We start from the raw sequence: 18,605 nt of genomic DNA, 5'->3' as shown, positions 1-18,605 counted from the left end.
ATCCACAGAGATTCTCAAAGCATACATAAGCTAACTTCTAGACCAGGAAACAGACAGGCTAGGAATGGGCATGTACAGGAGAACCTCAGAATTTCAGGCATCTGGATTTCAAGTGAGCCCTGATCTGGATCCCTCTGCCTCCAATGGTGTCTCAACTCAATATCCTTAAGGCTTAATACTCTAGGTACTTCTGGTCACCTCTGCCCACACTACAGGCTGGACACCTGGCCACTGGGAACATGGCATAAAAACCTGAGAAATACCTTTTTTAAACATTTCTTTCTCTTAATGATGTGTCTGGAAATCTGTGGCTTGGGAATTCATATGAACTTTTAATTCTGACATTTGTAGCTCTAAGAAAACAAAACACATACAAGTCCAAACTCCTGGCCATATCAGTGCACATTTTCTTGCCTGGCCTCTCTACTCCAAGCTGTTAAAGTACTCAAGGGGTCATCCATTTATTCAGAGTCATCAGTTCATGCTTATCCACAGTACTGGCCAAAATAGAACTAACTACACAATAACAGTAGTAATGCATAATCCTACAACCCTCCACTATATCTCTCCAATGCCATTATCTTCTTCCCCTTGTTCCTGGCCTTCCAGATCCCTTTTTGGACCTGGCACACAAGGCCAGGAAACCTCATCCCTTCCATCCTTAATCTCCTGAACTAGCTCCCCATGACCATGAAGCGTTCTCTTAGGTCATCTCCATATCAAAAGATCTTTTCAAGGTGGGACAAGTCTTCCTGACTTCAGGGAGCCTTCACTGTTTGAGTTCTCCCACCTCCATATGGCACTGGATCACAGGGAAAGGAACTCCCTGGCACTCTATCTCCTTGATTAAGTCCCTGAGTTTTCAGTTCCTGATGAGAAGGAAGAAAAAATACAGTGATTGAAGATGAGGGACAGAAAGTCACGGACTTGCACCCCAGCTGTGTGGCACAGGTGCTGGGACAACGTGCTTCCTCCTCTGTAAAAGAAGGGTCACAGTACTGCTAAGAGGATTTAGGGAAGACAATCCATATAAAGCACCTCACAAGAGTGTGCCCATGGTAAACACTCAGTATGTGACTCAGTGATAGGTGATTTTCTCCCTTCTCCTCCAGCACAGTTGGCCTACCCCTTTAGTTCTACTCTGATGCTCTCAGTTGCTGTTGTTTAGGCCTTACAGGGTAGCTGGAGGCATCTGGGACAGAGAAAAGCCTTGTCTAGTCCCTCCCCCACCCCAGAGTATTGCCAGGACTCCAGGGCTAAGGGACACAGTTTCTCCTCTGGTACTGCCAGGGGACATGACAGAAGAGCCCCAAGGGTTGGGTTCAATGAAGGACCTTGTTCTACTGCAGTGAAAGGGGAAAGTGGTTTTGGATGAATGGAGGCTGACCCCAGGGAAACATGTGTTCATGTATCTGTGCAGCCATGTGCTGGAAAGGGTGGGCCTCCCAAGATTGGAAAGCATCAGTGAACACTGGAGCTGGTCCAAGGAATCTGCGCAGCCTCAGGGCCCTTGGGGTGAGCCCAGCGGGGGCTGCAGATGATGGGTGGGGATGAAACTTCTAGGTTCCTGCCCAGATCAGAAGAGTCTGGCCCAGAGCTGAGGCACAGCAGAGCCCCAATGAATACCTGCACAGCTGAACCCAGATGGTCCCCTGGAAGGCAGTGGTGTCTCTGTGTGTTTAATATACCCTGTCTAGGATCACTCTGTCCTCAGGTCACTCTGTCTCATGTCCTAGCAGATTATATGGTGTAAGGAGTACAAGTTCAAGAGGCAAAATTGCCTGGATTCAAAATCTAGCTTTCCCTCTAAGACACAGGTCAATATAACTGGGCCAGTCCTTTAACCTCTTTGAGCCTTGGTTTCCTCTTCTGTATAATGAGGGTAGTTAAAAGCCCTTACAACACAGGGTTGTTTTAAAGATTCAATGAGATAATCGTGCAAAGCATCTGATCTGTGTTAACTGCTCCATGCACTTCAACTGTTATTGTTGTTGGCTGCTGGTTGAAGATCTAGAGCTTAAGCTATTTTGGGGCTGGAGGGAGCAATTCACATAGGAGAGCACATCTGGGTCTCCCCCTTAAGATTCCCGACAAGGGTGGGGAATTTCATGCAGTTATTTACCAAAAACAGACACGTTTCTGGTTCCTCTGAGCTAGAGGCACAATAAGCAGTGATGAAATTCTGGAGGTGGGCGGATGGGGGAGGGGACTGGGGAATGCCATGACGTCAATGACTGCAGCTCACCAAGCTGAAAACTTGGACTCCAGAGAGGATGAGGGACACTGTGTAAGAGTGTTCTCCTTGGCCAGGTGACCAGAGCTAAGTAGGTCATGACCCTGGGTGCTGCAAATCACAGGAGCCAAATATATCCTGGAGACTGCCATAAGAAGAAACTCATTTTTACATGCTGGGCTGTTGCAACAATTGTGGCAGCCTGTGGCACTAGTCAGAGGGGCTGGGTTTTGGCTCCAACATGCCCTTCTATGCTTCACCCCATCTCACACAAATGTAGGGGAGGGCAAAGGGGCTCACATTTTTGTTTGATGAACTGCGTTAGTAGAGCTTGAAAGGGGAGGGTGGAGGCATCAGAGTTGAGCTTGGGTGACTCACTCAGCCACAGTCCCCTCTTGACCTCAGTTTCCCCACCCCAGATTCAATGAGCCAAGGAGGGAAGGGCTTAAACCTGCTGGATACAGGGATTCTGACTCAGAGAACAGGAGGAGAGAAGAAACTCAGGAAATGTGGCCCAGGAAGCCAGAGGACCAGGGAGAGAAGGAGACTTCAGCTTCCCTGGCCCCACCCTTGGGCTCCAAGTCATCATGGGTAGGGGGGACGGGTGATAGGATTACTGTTGTAGCTGCAAGTAGGCAGGGCAGACAGCACTGAGACAAGGAACAGGGATAATGACAAGGGGAAACCTGGGGCTTCTCCTTCCCTGGTTCCAGAGATTCTTGGGGTGTTGCTTTTCTGTTTCCAGGTTTTATCTCAGACTCTGCTCCCATGAAACCAACACTGGCTGCGTGGGCTGGGGGACTTCCTTCTACCCTTCTAGATGCTTGAGAGGAAGGGACAGCCCAGACCAGCACCTCTTCCATGTCTCCCAACTCTCCACTTCTAGTAGGTCATGTGACAGTACCCTCACCACCTTAATGGGCCCACCCAGAGTCAGTGTCAGCAAGACCAGCAGTTCTCCACTGAATGCACACAAGTGCCAAACAGCAAGCTTAAAAAACACCAAAATCTCTGGAGATAGGACCTAGGCCTCAGGTTCTTTTTATAAAGTGATTCTGACATGAAGACACCATGGGGACCCACTTACCAAAATTCAGCTCTCTGTACTCTCTGGCCCTTTCTGAAGAGGATATGGGAGGGTAAGCAGCTCTGACCCAGACCTAAACTTGAACCCTGGATTTCCCTGGGAGAACTGAAAGTAGCAGCAGGCTTGGGTGGGTGAGACATGAAGTACAAACCCCCCAAAAAAGGCAGAGGATCTGCCTCACTGTTCTGCTCTCCTGGCCCAAAGAGATTAGAAAAGCTGAAAAAGAGCATCAGACCCTGTAATAGGTAATCCTTATCCAAGAAAAGGTAGACCAACTGAACTCAAGATTTGGTTTGCAGGGTAAGTGTGCATCTTGGTGGGAAGGAGGGACAGGTTCTCTGAGGTGCCCATTCCATAAAATACTAGAAACTACTGCTGCACTTGGAGAGTATCTAGAACAATCCCTTCCTTGTCCAGATGAGAATCCTTAGGCCCAAGAGGGATGGGGCTGGCCCAGGTCACAAGAGGTGTTAGTGGCAGAGCTTGATCTAGAACCCTTGGGTGTCCTGATTCGTGTTCTCATGTCCCATGACAAATGAATCATCAGTACAGAATCATCTCTCAAACTGCCTAATCAGCAGAAGAAGCAGGGTGCCCATTAACAGGCCTATCCTCTAAGGATTCTGATTCAGTGGGTCTGGGACAGGGGCCCAGGAATCTGATTTTAGGTCACATTCTCCTCCATCAGGTGATTCTGATGATGATGCAAATTTGGGAAACACAACAGGATGGGAAAGCCATAATGGACAAGAGGATGCAGAGCTCCTCCTACAAGGCAGGTCTCCAAGTCCAGCGCCAGATCCTTCCTTCACCAATGAGGTTGAGAGTGAGACAGCAAACACAGGCTTGGAGCCCCCATGCCTATTAGGAAGAGGCATTCAAGGTCCAAAGGACTGATCTCTGTGATCACCTCTCTCTCCAGTCATGTTTTTGCTCTAATCCTGGCAGGCTTCCTGCTGACTCTGGAACACACCATGACCCGCCCTCTCTTCCCTCACTCTAAGTTTTCCCTAACTCTCCATCCACCAAAAGTACCAACTTGTTTTATTCTTACCACCTGACATGGGGCTGGGGATAAAGACCTTGACTCATATATTCATTCACCAGTCAAGTCATTGCAAGGCAATTCTCAAGGACAGGCATTAACCACAACATCTTAAAGCCAACTGTCTGAGATTGGTCTCAGGTTCTTGGTATAAGGTATGTCATGTCTTTCAAGGGCAATGTGGTAACAACAGATATTTTAAATGTACATAACTTCAAACTAGCAGTCCCACAGAATTCTAGGAATTTATCCTAGAGATGCTTAAAGGGTACTCAATACAGCACTCCTTTTAAGAACAAGACCTTTAGAGTCAAATTCCAGCTCTACCTCTAACCAGTTGTATCATCCAGGGCAAGTGACAGAGCTATTTCATTTGTAAATGGGGAAGTTAAAAGATCTTCCTTACAGAGCTGCTGGGAGGATTATGAATAACATTAAGTAAAGCACTGCTTGATACACAGGTCGGGCTCTCTGTTACTTTACTATTCTTACTATCAAGCAGCCATTAACAACAATAAGGTATATGTGTATGTGCTGAATAAGGAATGATCTTCAAGTTCCATTTTTAAGTGGAAAAAAAACCCAAATAAATTAATATGTGTGTGATGGTCTGTTCTATGTGCTAAAATCATCAAAATAATGAAAAAGCTGGAAGGAGAACTTGAATGTACTCAAGTGCAGAATGTGCTTCAATGTGCACAGAATCTCTCATAAAACATACACAAATTGGGAATGTGGAAGTCTGGGAGACCTCACTTTTCATCTTTCATATGGTTTGATTTTACTGCAAATTTTGAAAACAAAAGCAAAAACTAAAAATGCTCTAGTAAATAAACAGCAGTAAGCAACCAGTGATTCTGATAGATGGCCAGGATTGGCACCCAGTGCTCATCCAACTCTCTGCTCAGAATGGGATAGTGGGGATGCATGACCAAGCTGCTTAAGACATTGGTCTGCCCCAAAGAACCCCCTATGCTGGGGGTACAGCCATAGCACAACCACAGATCCCCTGCCCTGGAGCTAGAGTAGAGAAGAACCCTCCCTGGTGGGGAGGATGGGAGAACTGTGAAACAGCTGAGGTCTGGGCCTGTTGTAGCCAAGCTGGGTTCCTGCTGCTCACTGTCTAAGACAGGAACATAAGCTGGTGACTCCTGGCCTGAGGAACTGACTTTCCCTATAACCATGGCACTTCTGTGATTTGTACAATAAAAACTCAAAGTAAAGGTGATTGCTAAGGTGGGTAGGCCTGAGAAGAGGAGGAAGCAGCTCTGGGGGGGTCCCCAAATTCCAATCCTAGCATTCCATGCTGATTTTTCTCACCTATAAAAAGGGGAGAGCAACATTACCTATCTCAAGGGGTTGTTATATGGGCTAAACGAGTTACTGACAATAAAAACAACAATTAACATTACTGAGTGTTTACTGCAAGCCAGACACTGTTCTCAGGGTTCATAACTAACCTATAAGGTAAGCACAGTTATCATCTTGATTTTTAAAGGTGAGGAAACCAGGGCTCAGGAAGGTAAAGTTACTTGATTATACAGGAAGTAACAGAACTGGGATTTAAACCTAGACAGTCTGATTCTAGAGTCACGAAGAACACTTTTCAAAGTTACTACACAAGTAAAGTCACTACTTGGCTTGTTGCAGGGACTCAGGTTGATCTGCTGTCATGAGGAAGAAGGTGGAAAGGTTAGGGCACACTCTACATGGGTCCCTGGGTACCACCCCCATCCAGCTAGCTTTCAGGCGCATATACTCCCTCTCTTTGGTTTCCATGGGCTTCCCTTGTGGCTCAGTTGGTAAAGAATCCGCCTGCAATGAGGGAGACCTGGATTCAATCCCTGGGTTGGGAAGATCCCCTGGAGAAGGGAAAGGCAACCCACTCCAGTATTCTGGCCTGGAGAATTCCATGGACTGTATAGTCCATGGGGTTGCAAAGAGTCAGACATGACTAAGCAACTTTCATTTCACTTTGGTTTCCATCTCTCCCACCTGTCACCAAGGTCAACACCTCTCCATCCAGCCTTGGGGAGCCCCAGAAGGCCTGACTGGCTTCAGCAGTGCCCTGTGAGATAGTTCTCTGGACTGACTTCTATCTACACTTGGGGTCTGAGGGACAGGTTCTAGAGAAGCCTTGCTCACCCACACCAGTGTCACCCTCATGACAAAGAGTACTTCTTTACTGAGTGTTCAGGATACTGAAATGGACTACATGTAAATTCAAAACTCTCTTGAAACTGTATGTCTTAGGTGCAACCTACCTTTGAGGGGGTAAAGAATAATATGACTTGTAACTTTTGAAGACTTCTAAAATTCCCTCCTAGCTCTGATGTCCTAGAGCTTGAGAAATGAATGAATGCTCACATTCCATCCCCCTTTCATAGGTAATGGGTTCAGTCTATTCTTGTCAGCTGCCCTATGTGATCCTTCCTCTGCTGTGGGTAGTTTCTAGTCTGCACTGCACTCCCCCAGGAGTGTCCCATTCCACGTCTGAAGATTTCTGGCAGCAAAGCCCCAGAAGAGACATGATGATGACTTCAGAGGTCAGGGACTCCTCACCTACCAACAAGCCTAGAACCCACATTTCTTAGCACCATTGCTGGGTAGGCCTCCTCAGCCACCTGACATCTGTTCCCATCCCACGTCTCCCTCCTGCTTTGCTTCCATCTCTGGGGATGGAGACTCACCAGCACTGTTGGCCTCCGACTCCAGCAGGTGAATGTCATTGCAGTCCGCCAGTGAGTGCTCCAGGCAGAGCTGCAGGAAGCGAGCCTGGGTGCGGGTGACTCGCTTCAGAAGTGACAGCAGGGCCACTGTCTGTTCACACTCATTCCAGCCCTTGAACCAGCCAGCGAGGATGCCCACCTGGTCTCGGAACATCATGGTGCCGGGCCTGGGGCCAGGGTGGGGGGGACGGCGGTGGCGAGGGCCAGCGCCGTCACATGGTCTCGGCTCTGGGCTCCTGTTACCTCTACCCTGAGGGCCAGGGCTTGAGGATGTTCCCTGGCGTAGTGGCAATGGGTGATGCAGGGAAGAGGACACCTGCTCACATCGGGGGAGGTCTTGATCCAGCCACACCTCTCCAGGCTCCTGGAAAAGGAAGCAAGGGGATCAGAGAGAAGGGGTTGGAACTGGTCTGGTGAGTGTGGGTTCAGGGGTTAAGGAGGCCTCATATCTTCCCCTTTAGCTCAACTCTGCTGAGCTCCTGGGAGAAAGACAAAGCCAACACCAGATACTAAGCCAACTCTCCCTCCAATCTTGACTGGGACTTAGAGACTCAGACAAAGAAGAAGATGCTGCCCCTCACGTCTGGCTGTCACAGGGCCAAAGGAAGTGGATTTAAAGCTGAGAGTAAGTTGGTAAGATTTTCTAGATGGAAACAGGAGACAATGCACACTATGGCAAAAGATGTGAATTAATGGAGACCTGGCCCCAGGTGACATGACTAAGCAGACATGTGATGCTCAGCACATGTCCTGACCTTGCTGATCTCTGGTCATCTCCTCTGGGGGCTGCGCAGAGTCACTGCTTGCCTGCTGAAAGGATCCTACAGAGTCTGTGTATTATTTCAAACTAAGACCCACAAAGCTGGGATTACAGGTGAGTGGTGACCCCAGTGGAGATCTCAAGTACATGGATAGCTATCTGATCAGCAACTGGATGCCTAATGGTAGGAGGTCTTTTCAAAGATCTCTAACATGCAGGTGGGGCGGGGGGGATCTCATCCCCTCCAACCCAGCTCTCCCACTCTGATCTCTAAGATCCCATCTACCCTTGATCTGAGGTGAATCTCTCCCAGCTTTCTTCCTCATTCCCTTAAGGATACTCCTGACTCAAGTCCTCTGGATTGGGATGCTCCCTTGGCACTCAGAGATGCCATCTTGTCATCCATTTTCTTAAAAGCCAAGAGGATACTAACCTGAGAAGGGGATACATCAAATGTTAAAAACTCCAAAGCAAGAAAGTGTCCAAATTCCTTTCTTAGGCAGGAACCACACAGGAGCTGTGTCGACTGGGCAGACAACAGATTTATTCTTCAGTTGACTGGTTTCTGGACACTACTCTGAAGCCTTAGGTCTCCACTCACATTTCCCCTGTCTCTCCTGCAACCAGTGCCCTTGGCTCCATCCCCAAACCACTTTTGGCTCCATCTCCCTCTGGCTGCCAAGAGGACTGAGAACTCCATACAAAGACTCATTGAACCTGCTGGGCTAGGTCTTAGGGAGCTACTGCCATCTCCCTGAATGTCCAAGCTCCTGCTGAGGACAGCTGTGAGGTGCACCTGACAATGGCTGTGACTCACCTCACAGATCCTCATGGGTCACCTGAACAGAGCAAACTGGCCTGGCTGTCGATCCCTTTGGATACAAGAAACAAGAGAAAATGTGGGGGGAAATGAAACCTTATTCCCAATTAAACAACCCTCCCAGAAATCTTTCTAAACGACCAATCAGGAGCTTCCCCAGTGCCTCAGTGGTAAAGAATCTGCCTGTCAATGCAGGTGACATGGGTTTGATCCCTGGTTCAAGAAAATCCCATACACCACAGAGCAACTAAGCCTGGGTGCCATAACTGAGTCTGTGCTTTAGAGCCCATGAGCTGCAACTACTGAACCTACATGCCAAAACTACTGAAGCCCGCGGGCCCTAAAGCCTGTGCTCTGCGACAAGAGAAGCCACTGCAATGAGAAGCCCAAGCACCGCAACTAGAGAGTAGTCCTTGTTCCCTGCAACTAGAGAAAAGCCCGAGCAGCAATGTAGATCCAGCACACCCAAAAATAAAAATAAATACATTAAAACAAACAAACAAACAACCCAATGACAAGTCAAATATTGCCTCCCTGGCTTAAAATCCTCCAATGACTCTTCACTGCATTTAAATAAAATGCCTAGAGGGCTCCCTGCAAGACTGGTGGCCTCTCCAACCTCACTATGTACCCAGTTCTTATTCACTTGGACTTATCCACAGCTTTCCCCAACATATCTATGGCTTGCTTTTATTTGTCACTCAGGTCTCAGCTCAGTGTCACTTCCTCAGAGAGATCTTGCCTGATCATCCAAATCTAAGAAATTTCTGTTACTCTACTGAATTTATTCTATATAGCTTGGCACCCTCAGATATCTTATTTGTTTGTTGTTTCTCTCTTCCCAACAACTGCAAGCTACACAGTTGCCCAGGGCCCAGAATAGTGACTAGCACTTAGAAGGTGTTCAATACATATTTACTGAATGAACGGATGAATGAAGGTGAGCATGGAAGCCACACTTGGGACTTCTACAGCCCTTGGGGCAAAGATGATAGAAGGAATGATCAAAAGGATGGTAAAGTGATTTGGAAACCTTGCCCTAAGAGAAAAATTTGAAGGCACTGGGGAAATTTCCCCTGAAGAGAAGACTCAGGAGGAATGGCATAACTGACTTGAAATACCTGAAGGGGAAGCACACAGAAGAATTAAAGAGTTGTTTTATTTACTCCAGAGGAGAATCAGGATAGATGGCTCTAAGTGAGAGGCAACCTGAGACATGAAAAATGTTGAAAGTCAAGAAAATTCAGTTCTAGTCTTGCCCCACTGTGTCACTTTAATCTTTGAGCTAGTCTGTTTTCCTTCTCTAGGATGTGTGAGATAAGGAGCTAGACTGGTCAGACATGACAAGTGGGTTTTACCTCACAGGCTAACTTCAATTGACCGGTAGTGGCTGCCTGGAACACTGAGGTGAGAAGGATCCTGAAGAAATGAAGCAACAGGAATATCCATCAGTGGAGAATGATCAATAAACTGGAGAATACCTCATACAAGGGAATATTATGTAGTAATTAAAAATGTGCTTGGTTCTGACAGCTCAATACAAACAATGTGCTTCTAGCTAAGTGTAGTGTTTGATCTTTAACTACAATGTAAAGTGTTATGGTTAGTCCATAAGTACATAGTAATATGTTCACTGATATCATTTTTGTAAAGTGAAAAAAAAGCCGTATATAAACCCCTTATATATCTTATATATGAATGCCTATGCACCTATGTATATAGAGAAATGTGTAGAATCATACATCCTGTGCCGTTCACATTGGTTACCTTGGGGAGAAGGAGAAATTAGTTATACTCTTTTCATATAACTTTGTGCTATTTCACTAGTTCCACATGAACACAAATTACTTTTGTAATTTTTAAAAATAAATTTAATTTTAAAGAAATCTAAGGCAGCATTCTACTTTCTGGCTCAGTGAGAAAGAGTGCTGTGATTGATTATCAATGTTTGCCCTGGATACCGGACAGATGAGTGGTAGTTTATGTGCCTGAAAAAGTCAGTTTCTCTTCCCGGCTCCAGTATTTTGTGGCTTTCAGTCCTAAAGAGACAGCAGCTGCCTCAACATAAGGAAGAATTTTAAAATAATGTATCTGTCCAAGAAGGGAACTGGCTGCCATGTGAGGAGGTAATAAGCTCCCTGGCTGCTGGAAGTGGTCAAGCAGAGGCTGGATGAACATCCCTTGGGAGTGGGAGGGATTCCTTCACTGGGTGGCAACTCATAAGATAGAAGGACATGTTACTATTTCAGAGGAAACATTTGTGATGGGAGGTTTGCTATGCCAACAGTGTTTACGGCAAAAAGATGACCAAATCCACAAACAAACCTAAGATGTGCACTCTTTCCTATAAACACTTTTACTGGGTGGCTACTTTTCCTAAGTAACAGCACTGTGCCCCCGAAATGAAACTATTGATTGAACATTAATCCAGCTTCTTCCCAAAGCCAAATGCTAGAAGCAAAGCCTTGGGACACAGTAGGATCTCAAACATGATGCTTACAAGGCCAGATTTTGAATGGAGCAGGCCGGTGAGGGCTATGGTGAGCTGAAAAGCACACACACTGTCTAAAGGGAGAATTTACTATTGAGCTCTAATCAACTGCTGCTGTGTAGGAATTTGGGTCCAGTATTGTTAGATTTTTTTTTTTTTAAGAGGAGCCAGAAATCTAGATTTTTAAATTAAAATTCCCCTATTTTTAAATGTTGGAAACGAATTCATATTAAAACAGCAACAATGAACCCTATATAGAACAAACAAAGCCTGTGGCTTAGGCCAGATAGACACAAACTGGGAAAAGATCAAAAGTCTGATATATAGTGTTGTATGAAAGGAGAGAAGGTTAGCACTCCCCTTGACAAGGATGGAAGAGGCTCTCGGGCCTGACAACACGGAAAAGTCTGATATATATCCCTCTCAAGGGCCTCTCTGGTGGCTCAGACAGCAAAGAATCTGCCTGCAATGCGGGAGACTGGGGTTCAACCTCTGGGTCTAGAAGATCCCTGGGGAAGAAAATGGTAACCCAGTCTAGTATTCTTGCTTGGGAAATCTCATGGACAGAGGAGCCTGGTGGGCTACAATCCATGGGGTTGCAAAGAGTTGGACACCACTGAGCAGCTAACACTTTTCAAGGGCCTAGAGAAGGTCCTACATCTTCAAGCCACTCCACCGCTCAGGAAACATGATGGGGAGAGAGGACCTGGTGTCCAAGGAAGGTTTGAAGACAGCGCATGAAACCCTGGGACTTTAGGAAACAAACGGTCACTATCAGGGGAGGGACAAATAAGGAGTTTGGGATTAGCAGATACAATCTACTATATATAAAATAGATAAAACAACAAGGTCCTACAGTATACCACAGGGAACTATATTCGATATCTTGTAATAAACAATAATGGAAAAGAACATGAAAAAGACTACATATACATAGCTGATTCACTTTGCTGTATATAAGAAACTAACACAACACTGCAAATCGACTACACTTCAATAAAAATAAATGCATAAGTGAAAAATAACCCCTAAAGGAAGTGTTCCTATGTTTTAGACAGAAGAAGAATGCTGGGTGTTTGGTCTGGATGGTGAATGGAGATGAGGACTGGATGACTTTCTATGTCCAAAGGGCCAAAGGCCTCCAGCTTCTCTCCTGGGTGCTTGGCAACAGTGAGAAAGGATGACTTGGTTTGGTGAGATTAGCCAGGGAAGAAGCATCAGCACTGACTATTTGAAGGCATATTACTGTGGTAGCAAATTACTATGATGGATTCAGTGGATCTGTCTGCCAAACATCCACATCCATCTTCTGGTACCAGGCCCCTAAATTCCCTTTGAAGAATTAACTGTCCTTCTTGGATTCAAGAGTAGACATAAAATAAAACTTGGCCATGGAAAGCCCTCCCTGGACTCTGCTGTAAATACTAGGGAAAGTAAGTTCTTGGTTAGGGCTGCTCAGATTATACATATCTCCTGATACTCCTGGTTGCTACTGCTGCTATCTCACAGTGAGTGCCTATCTCAGAATGAAGCCAACACAGATGAAAGCAAAGTCAAAAGTGGAGGGAAAAGAGAGACTTGTTCACATTGCTAGAAGACCTATCTCTAGCTAGCTGGAAGCCTCTCATCCCACCTCCCCATCCCAGACTTTTCCGTTACAAATTCCTTTTGGGCCGAGGCCAGTCTGATTTGGGTTTTTACCACTTAACGTTTCAACTTTAAGCCTTGACTGTTCCCATACAGGAGAATTCACCACTGCTCTGGTCTCTTTATCCTTCAGTTCAGTTCAGTCGCTCAGTCGTGTCTGACTCTTTGCGACCCCATGAATAGCAGCACACCAGGCCTCCCTGTCCATCACCAACTCCCGGAGTCTACCCAAACCCATGCCCATCGAGTCGGTGATGCCATCCAGCCGTATCATCCTCTGTCGTCCCCTTCTCCTCCTGCCCCCAATCCCTCCCAGCATCAGGGTCTTTTCCAATGAGTCAACTCTTTGCATGAGGTGGCCAAAGTACTGGAGTTTCAGCTTCAGCATTAGTCCTTCCAATGAACAACCAGGACTGATCTCCTTGAAGATGGACTGGATGGATCTCCTTGCAGTTCAAGGGACTCTCAAGAGTCTTCTCCAACACCATAGTTCAAAAGCATCAAATTTTTGGTGCTCAGCTTTCTTCACAGTCCAACTCTCATATCCATACATGACCACTGGTAAAACCACAGCCTCGACCAGACGGACCTTTGTTGGCAAAGTAATGTCTCTGCTTTTTAATATGCTATCTAGGTTGGTCATAACTTTCCTTCCAAGGAGTAAGGATCGTTTAATTTCATGGCTGCAGTCACCATCTGCAGTGATTTTGGAGCCCCCCAAAATAAAGCCTGACACTGTTTCCAGTGTCTCCCCATCTATTTCCCATGAGGTGATGGGACCAGATGCCATGATCTTTATCCTTAGGTGACCAAAAATGACTCCCTGTCTTTGAGAAAAGACACTAGAGGGAACCCCTCTGGTGAAGTCTTTCAAATAATCCAACAATATGGCTACCATATTTGGTTTCTAAGAGACCAAGGAAACTTCAGGAACATCTTCCAACCCTGGAAGGTGGGAAATGGAGTAAAAAACTGGATAAGATGTTCCAGGAAAAACTAGTCATTGGCTCTTTCTCCAAGCAGTGAAAAGCAGCCCTCATGCAGGAAGCTCCTCTGGAGGTCAGCTATCCTCTCTCAGAAGTAGCACTGCAGAGTCAGTCAGACCTGACTGAACCAGAGCTCTCCTACTGACACTAACTTGCCATGCTGATCTTCCACAAGTAACTGTTTCTTTCTCAGTGAAGCTTGTTGTAAGAATGAAATGAAACAATGTATATAAGATACCTAGAATGATGTTTCACATGTCTTCACATATCACATATTGTATTATGTGCCAGGCCTTACGCTAATAGCTTTCCACTGATGAGTTTGTATGATCTCAAAAACTATAAACATATATATACATATTCTTATTTTACAGATGAAGACACGGGCACACAGAGAAGATTAAGTCACCTACCCAAGATTACACAGCTAAGCTGAGATTTTTAAGGCCAAACAGTCTGGTTTTAGAGTTCTTGCTTGTTCCTGTGTATAAATGCTACAGCCTCCTGTATGTTCTCTTCTACTGCCTAGAAAGTTCGACCAAAGTTGAACTTTAATGCGAACATCTCTGGACAAATGAGGGGTCCTATTAGCCTTCCCACCTATCCCTAGCCCTCGTAGAACATCCATGTATGCCCTGGAGGAACTTGTTCATTTCATGTATAAGGTAATAGACTAGTTACCTATGGTTAATTCACCATCTCAACTTGAGAAGAATAGGAGAATGTGAGAAGCAAGGGAGTCCAACTTCTAGAAACTCCTAAAATATGTATACTATATATATATATATTATTGCCTCAACGAAGACTGCGGCTTTTGTATGAATGGTCCTGGAGAAGGGAAGGAGAGGAAGGGAAAAGCCAGGAAGGGCCTCCTAGAAGATAACACAGCCTGGGGAGCTATGGGAAACTTGCATAATTTGGAGTAAGTGATTTTACCTTGTTGTGCTTGTTTTCTCATCTGTAACATGGGTTTAATAATAGCACCTACTCTCACAGAGTTGTGAGGCATAAGTACCCTCACAGAGATGTTAGCTAGTATCATCATCCTGGATTCCTTTCTCTAATCCCACTATCAACTGTTTGCTCAACACCAAACAAGTATCTGTATCTCCATTTTGACTACTACCACCATATTCAAGTCATCGTCCTTTCTCATCTGGATGAATGTATTGCCTCCTGTTTCCATTCTTGCCCATTTTCCTTGCAGAAACCAAATTTTCTTTAAAAACAAATAGATCATGTTACTGTCTTGCTTTAGAAATGCTGTAAGAGCTTCCAAATGCTTGTAAGTAAAAATGCAAATTCCTTACCATAGCCCACAAGGCCCCAGATAATCTGGCCTCTATGAACCACTCCAAGCCCCTGCCCCTTCTGCCTCACTTATGCTTCAGCCACACTGATCTCCTTACACATCTCAGGGGTTTTGCTGGCTGATTCCTCTACCTGACATGTCCTTCCCCAGGTCATCATATGGCTGGTTCCTTTTCATCAATCAGATCTGGGTTCATGTGTGCCCCAATCTTCCTCATCTCCCCAGTAGGAAGGAGTCTTTGGTCTGATATCATTGTCAAAAAGTGTTTCTTCTAAGGCTATAGCTCTTCCAGAAACACCTAGACTGGAAAATCCATGAGGGGAAGGAAGACTGTGGCTGTATTATTCACTGTTATATATTCAATTTCTAGCACAGTGCCTGGAACATAACAGACTGTTAATAAATATCTGTGAAAAATTTCCCTACCTTGCAGCAGTCTTTTCTTCACATGTAACAATGGTTAGATTAGAATGCCCAAATCTCAGATCCTCCCACAACTGGTGCCTTCTCATCTTTCAGGTTATCAGGTTCAACTGTCACTTCCTCAAAAAGGCCAATTCTGACCACCCTGTGTACAGTGGACAACTCCCTACCCTGTTCAATCTGTTTTAATTCCTTCCTAGCACATATCACTATCTGACTTGTTCATATATCTTCCTTCCATCAGAATATAAGATCCAAGAGCTCTAAGACCTTGACTATTTCATTCACTGCTGTATCTCCAGTACCTAAAAAGTGCCTTCATAAACTGTTTAATTGCTGGAGACATGTGAGATGTGCATACTCTATATAATAATGTTGTTCTGTTGCCCTCAATCAGACTCTATTGAACAAATTTACCCTAAAACAAACAAAACAAAACTTACTCACAGAAACCTATTTAACCCTCTTCTAAAGCTCTGAGTACTGGAAACCCAAAGTTGAGGTAGGGAGCTGAACACCAGTACTCCTGGATTCTACTACCCCAAGACTATAACCAAACCAAGTCAGTCATCTCATTCCTGTTTCTCCCAATTGAAAATCGCTCAGTCATGTCTGACTCTTTGCGACCCCATGGACTATACAGTCTATGGAATTCTCCAGGCCAGAATACTGGAGTGGGAGGCCATTCCCTTCTCCAGGGGATCTTCCTAACCCAGGGATCAAACCCAGGTCTCCTGCATTGCTGCTGCTGCTGCTAAGTCACTTCAGTCGTGTCCTCCCGCACTGCAGGTGGACTCTTTATCAGCTGAGCTACCAGGGAAGCTCTGTTTCTCCCAGTGAGATCCCAAAGTCAAGTCTGGTGGGGTCAGACTAGTCATAAACAATCTCTGGATCCAAGCAATCATAGAGAAGAGAAATGAATGGAGCTGGGCAACAGTGAGGAGGGGACTACCATCAACACTCAAAGGTCAAAGGATGGAATAACAGTTCTATCTGATTCAGCAAGCAAGAGAATCTCTAAGAGCACCACTCACCTAAACATGTCTCTGAGGATCTTCTGTCACCATCTCACACTTAGCTCAGAGAAGAAACTGTTTTCAAACTGGGGCTCTCAGTAAAGAGTTCTCTTTCCACTGAGACTGCTAAGAATGTAGAATTCAAATCTGGGGTTGCTAAGGGCCATTTTGTTGTCACAAAGCAGAAACCAGCTGAGGATGAAGTTAAGTCAGTGGAGAAATGGGGTGATTACTAGGAAGACTGTTTGAACTTCTGGATGCAGATAGGTCTATCTAGGAACCATCCTAGTTCTGGACTTTACAGTAACATGAGGCAATTAATTCTTTTTTTTTATTAAGCCAACTTGAGCTAAGGTAATGCCACGTACATCTTTAGAGTCTTGGCTGATGTGAACTTTATTTTTTTTTCTGCTGAAACTGAGCACTTTCATATACAGGGCATTGTTCTAAGTGTGTGTTTGTGCGTTAGTCACTCAGTCGTGTCCGACTCTTTGTGATACCATGGACTGTAGGCTGCCAAGCTCCTTTGTCCATGAAATTCTCCAGGTAAGAATACTGGAGTGGGCTGCCATTTCCTCCTCCAGAGGATCTTCCCAAACCAGGGATCAACCCTGGTCTCCTGCATTGTGGACAGATTCTTTACCATCTGAGCCACCAGGGAAGCCCTTGTCCTAAGTACTATACACATATTAACTATTTAAGCCTTATAACAATTCTATGAAGTAAGGTATCGTTATTACTTTCATTTTTTAACTCTGGAAACTAAGGACTAGAGAAATTCAGTAATTTGTTGTAGGTCACAAAACAGGTAAGCAATGAGTGGGATGCAAATCCTGTCTACCTGAAGAAAAAATCCAACTCTGACTTCAGACACTATCATCCTGGGATGGATAGAGTCAGAAACCTATTTGAGCCACTTGTCCTCAATTTCATCCTTTGTAAAATGAGGATAATCATAGTTTACCTATCTTATAGAGTTCCTGTGAATATGAGATGAGACAATACACGTGAAGCACTTAAACAGTGACTGGTAGATAATAATTACTCAATAAACAATGATCATTAACATTATTACTCTTTGTGTCACTAAAGTGCACCTGGCAAATACAGTGCAGATGGAGGAGATCTGTTTTCTTTCATCTGTGTCCTTCAGGTGAAGAGGAGATGTCATGGGTTAGAGGTGAAGAGTCTTTCTTGCTTTTGACCAGCTGCATAAGCCCCTTCCTCTGCCTGGAAGGCCAATCATCCTTGTCCCAACTCTTGTGGAACAGCACCCAGTCTTACCACCTCTTCTATGAAGTCTTTCCAGATAGAGGGTTCCTTCTCTCACTGCCAAATTCCCACAGTATATAATTTTTACCTCACATTCTGTCCCATGTACCTGACCAACCTCTCTATTGGCCTGTGAGCTCCCTGAAGGCAGTCCCCAGTGTTACCCTTGTGATCTGTTTATTCTTCTGGAACTTAGCTGCCGGTTAGCCAATGATTCCCTACAACTTACAGACGGAAGAACCCACTTTGTGGAATTCAGAGAAGAACAAGTTACATCCCAGTACTTTCCAAACTCCGAGTGTAGTCAGCGTGAGCGGACAAGTACATGAAAAATTACCAGGGAGAAGATGAGTGGCGCTCTACAAAGTACAATGGAAGGCTCTGGGGAGTAAGAGGATGAAGATTGGAAGATGCCTTAAGGGAAGGGTGTTTATGTGGAGAAGGACAGATGAGGAATAGATCAGAAGAGATGGACATGTGTGTTCAAGGAGGGAACAACTTGAAGCAGAAGCAATGAAGGATATGGGATGGTATGGAGCAATAGAGGGAAAGTCAGAAGGAGAAAATGCTGAGGAAGATCTGAAAGGGAACCATTCAAAGACAGAATCTGAAGTAATTGCTCAGAGGGTGGGGTAACCTTGTAGAGAAGCCAGAAACTTTTGAGGAAGGTAAGGAATCTTCTGGAAGGTGGGGACTTCGCAAAGGGGGCTCCCAGGAAAATGGGGGTGAGCAGAAGGGCACAGGGGCATACCCTGAGGCATCTTTCAAGGGCCTTTATGTGGGG

General features: G+C 45.3%; 1 protein-coding gene and 1 pseudogene across 1 annotated transcript in view; one reads left to right on the top strand and one right to left on the bottom strand.

Annotated features, from left to right (window-relative positions):
• The window catches only part of SAMD4B (sterile alpha motif domain containing 4B), a 36,514-nt gene that overhangs the window by 15,017 nt on the left and 2,892 nt on the right, over positions 1 to 18,605 (bottom strand). The window contains exon 2 of the mRNA XM_065926073.1: positions 7,056 to 7,458. Coding sequence (XP_065782145.1) covers positions 7,056 to 7,251 — 196 coding nt within the window. The 5' untranslated portion in view covers positions 7,252 to 7,458. The remainder of the gene's footprint in view (positions 1 to 7,055; positions 7,459 to 18,605) is intronic.
• On the top strand, positions 11,492 to 11,583 carry LOC136162348 (U6atac minor spliceosomal RNA; annotated as a pseudogene).

This window comes from Muntiacus reevesi, chromosome 2 (genome assembly GCF_963930625.1).
Source record: "Muntiacus reevesi chromosome 2, mMunRee1.1, whole genome shotgun sequence".
NCBI classification, from domain to species: domain Eukaryota; kingdom Metazoa; phylum Chordata; class Mammalia; order Artiodactyla; family Cervidae; genus Muntiacus; species Muntiacus reevesi.
Note: the sequence above shows the minus strand (reverse complement) of the source record. Positions and strands in the feature narration are given on the sequence as shown.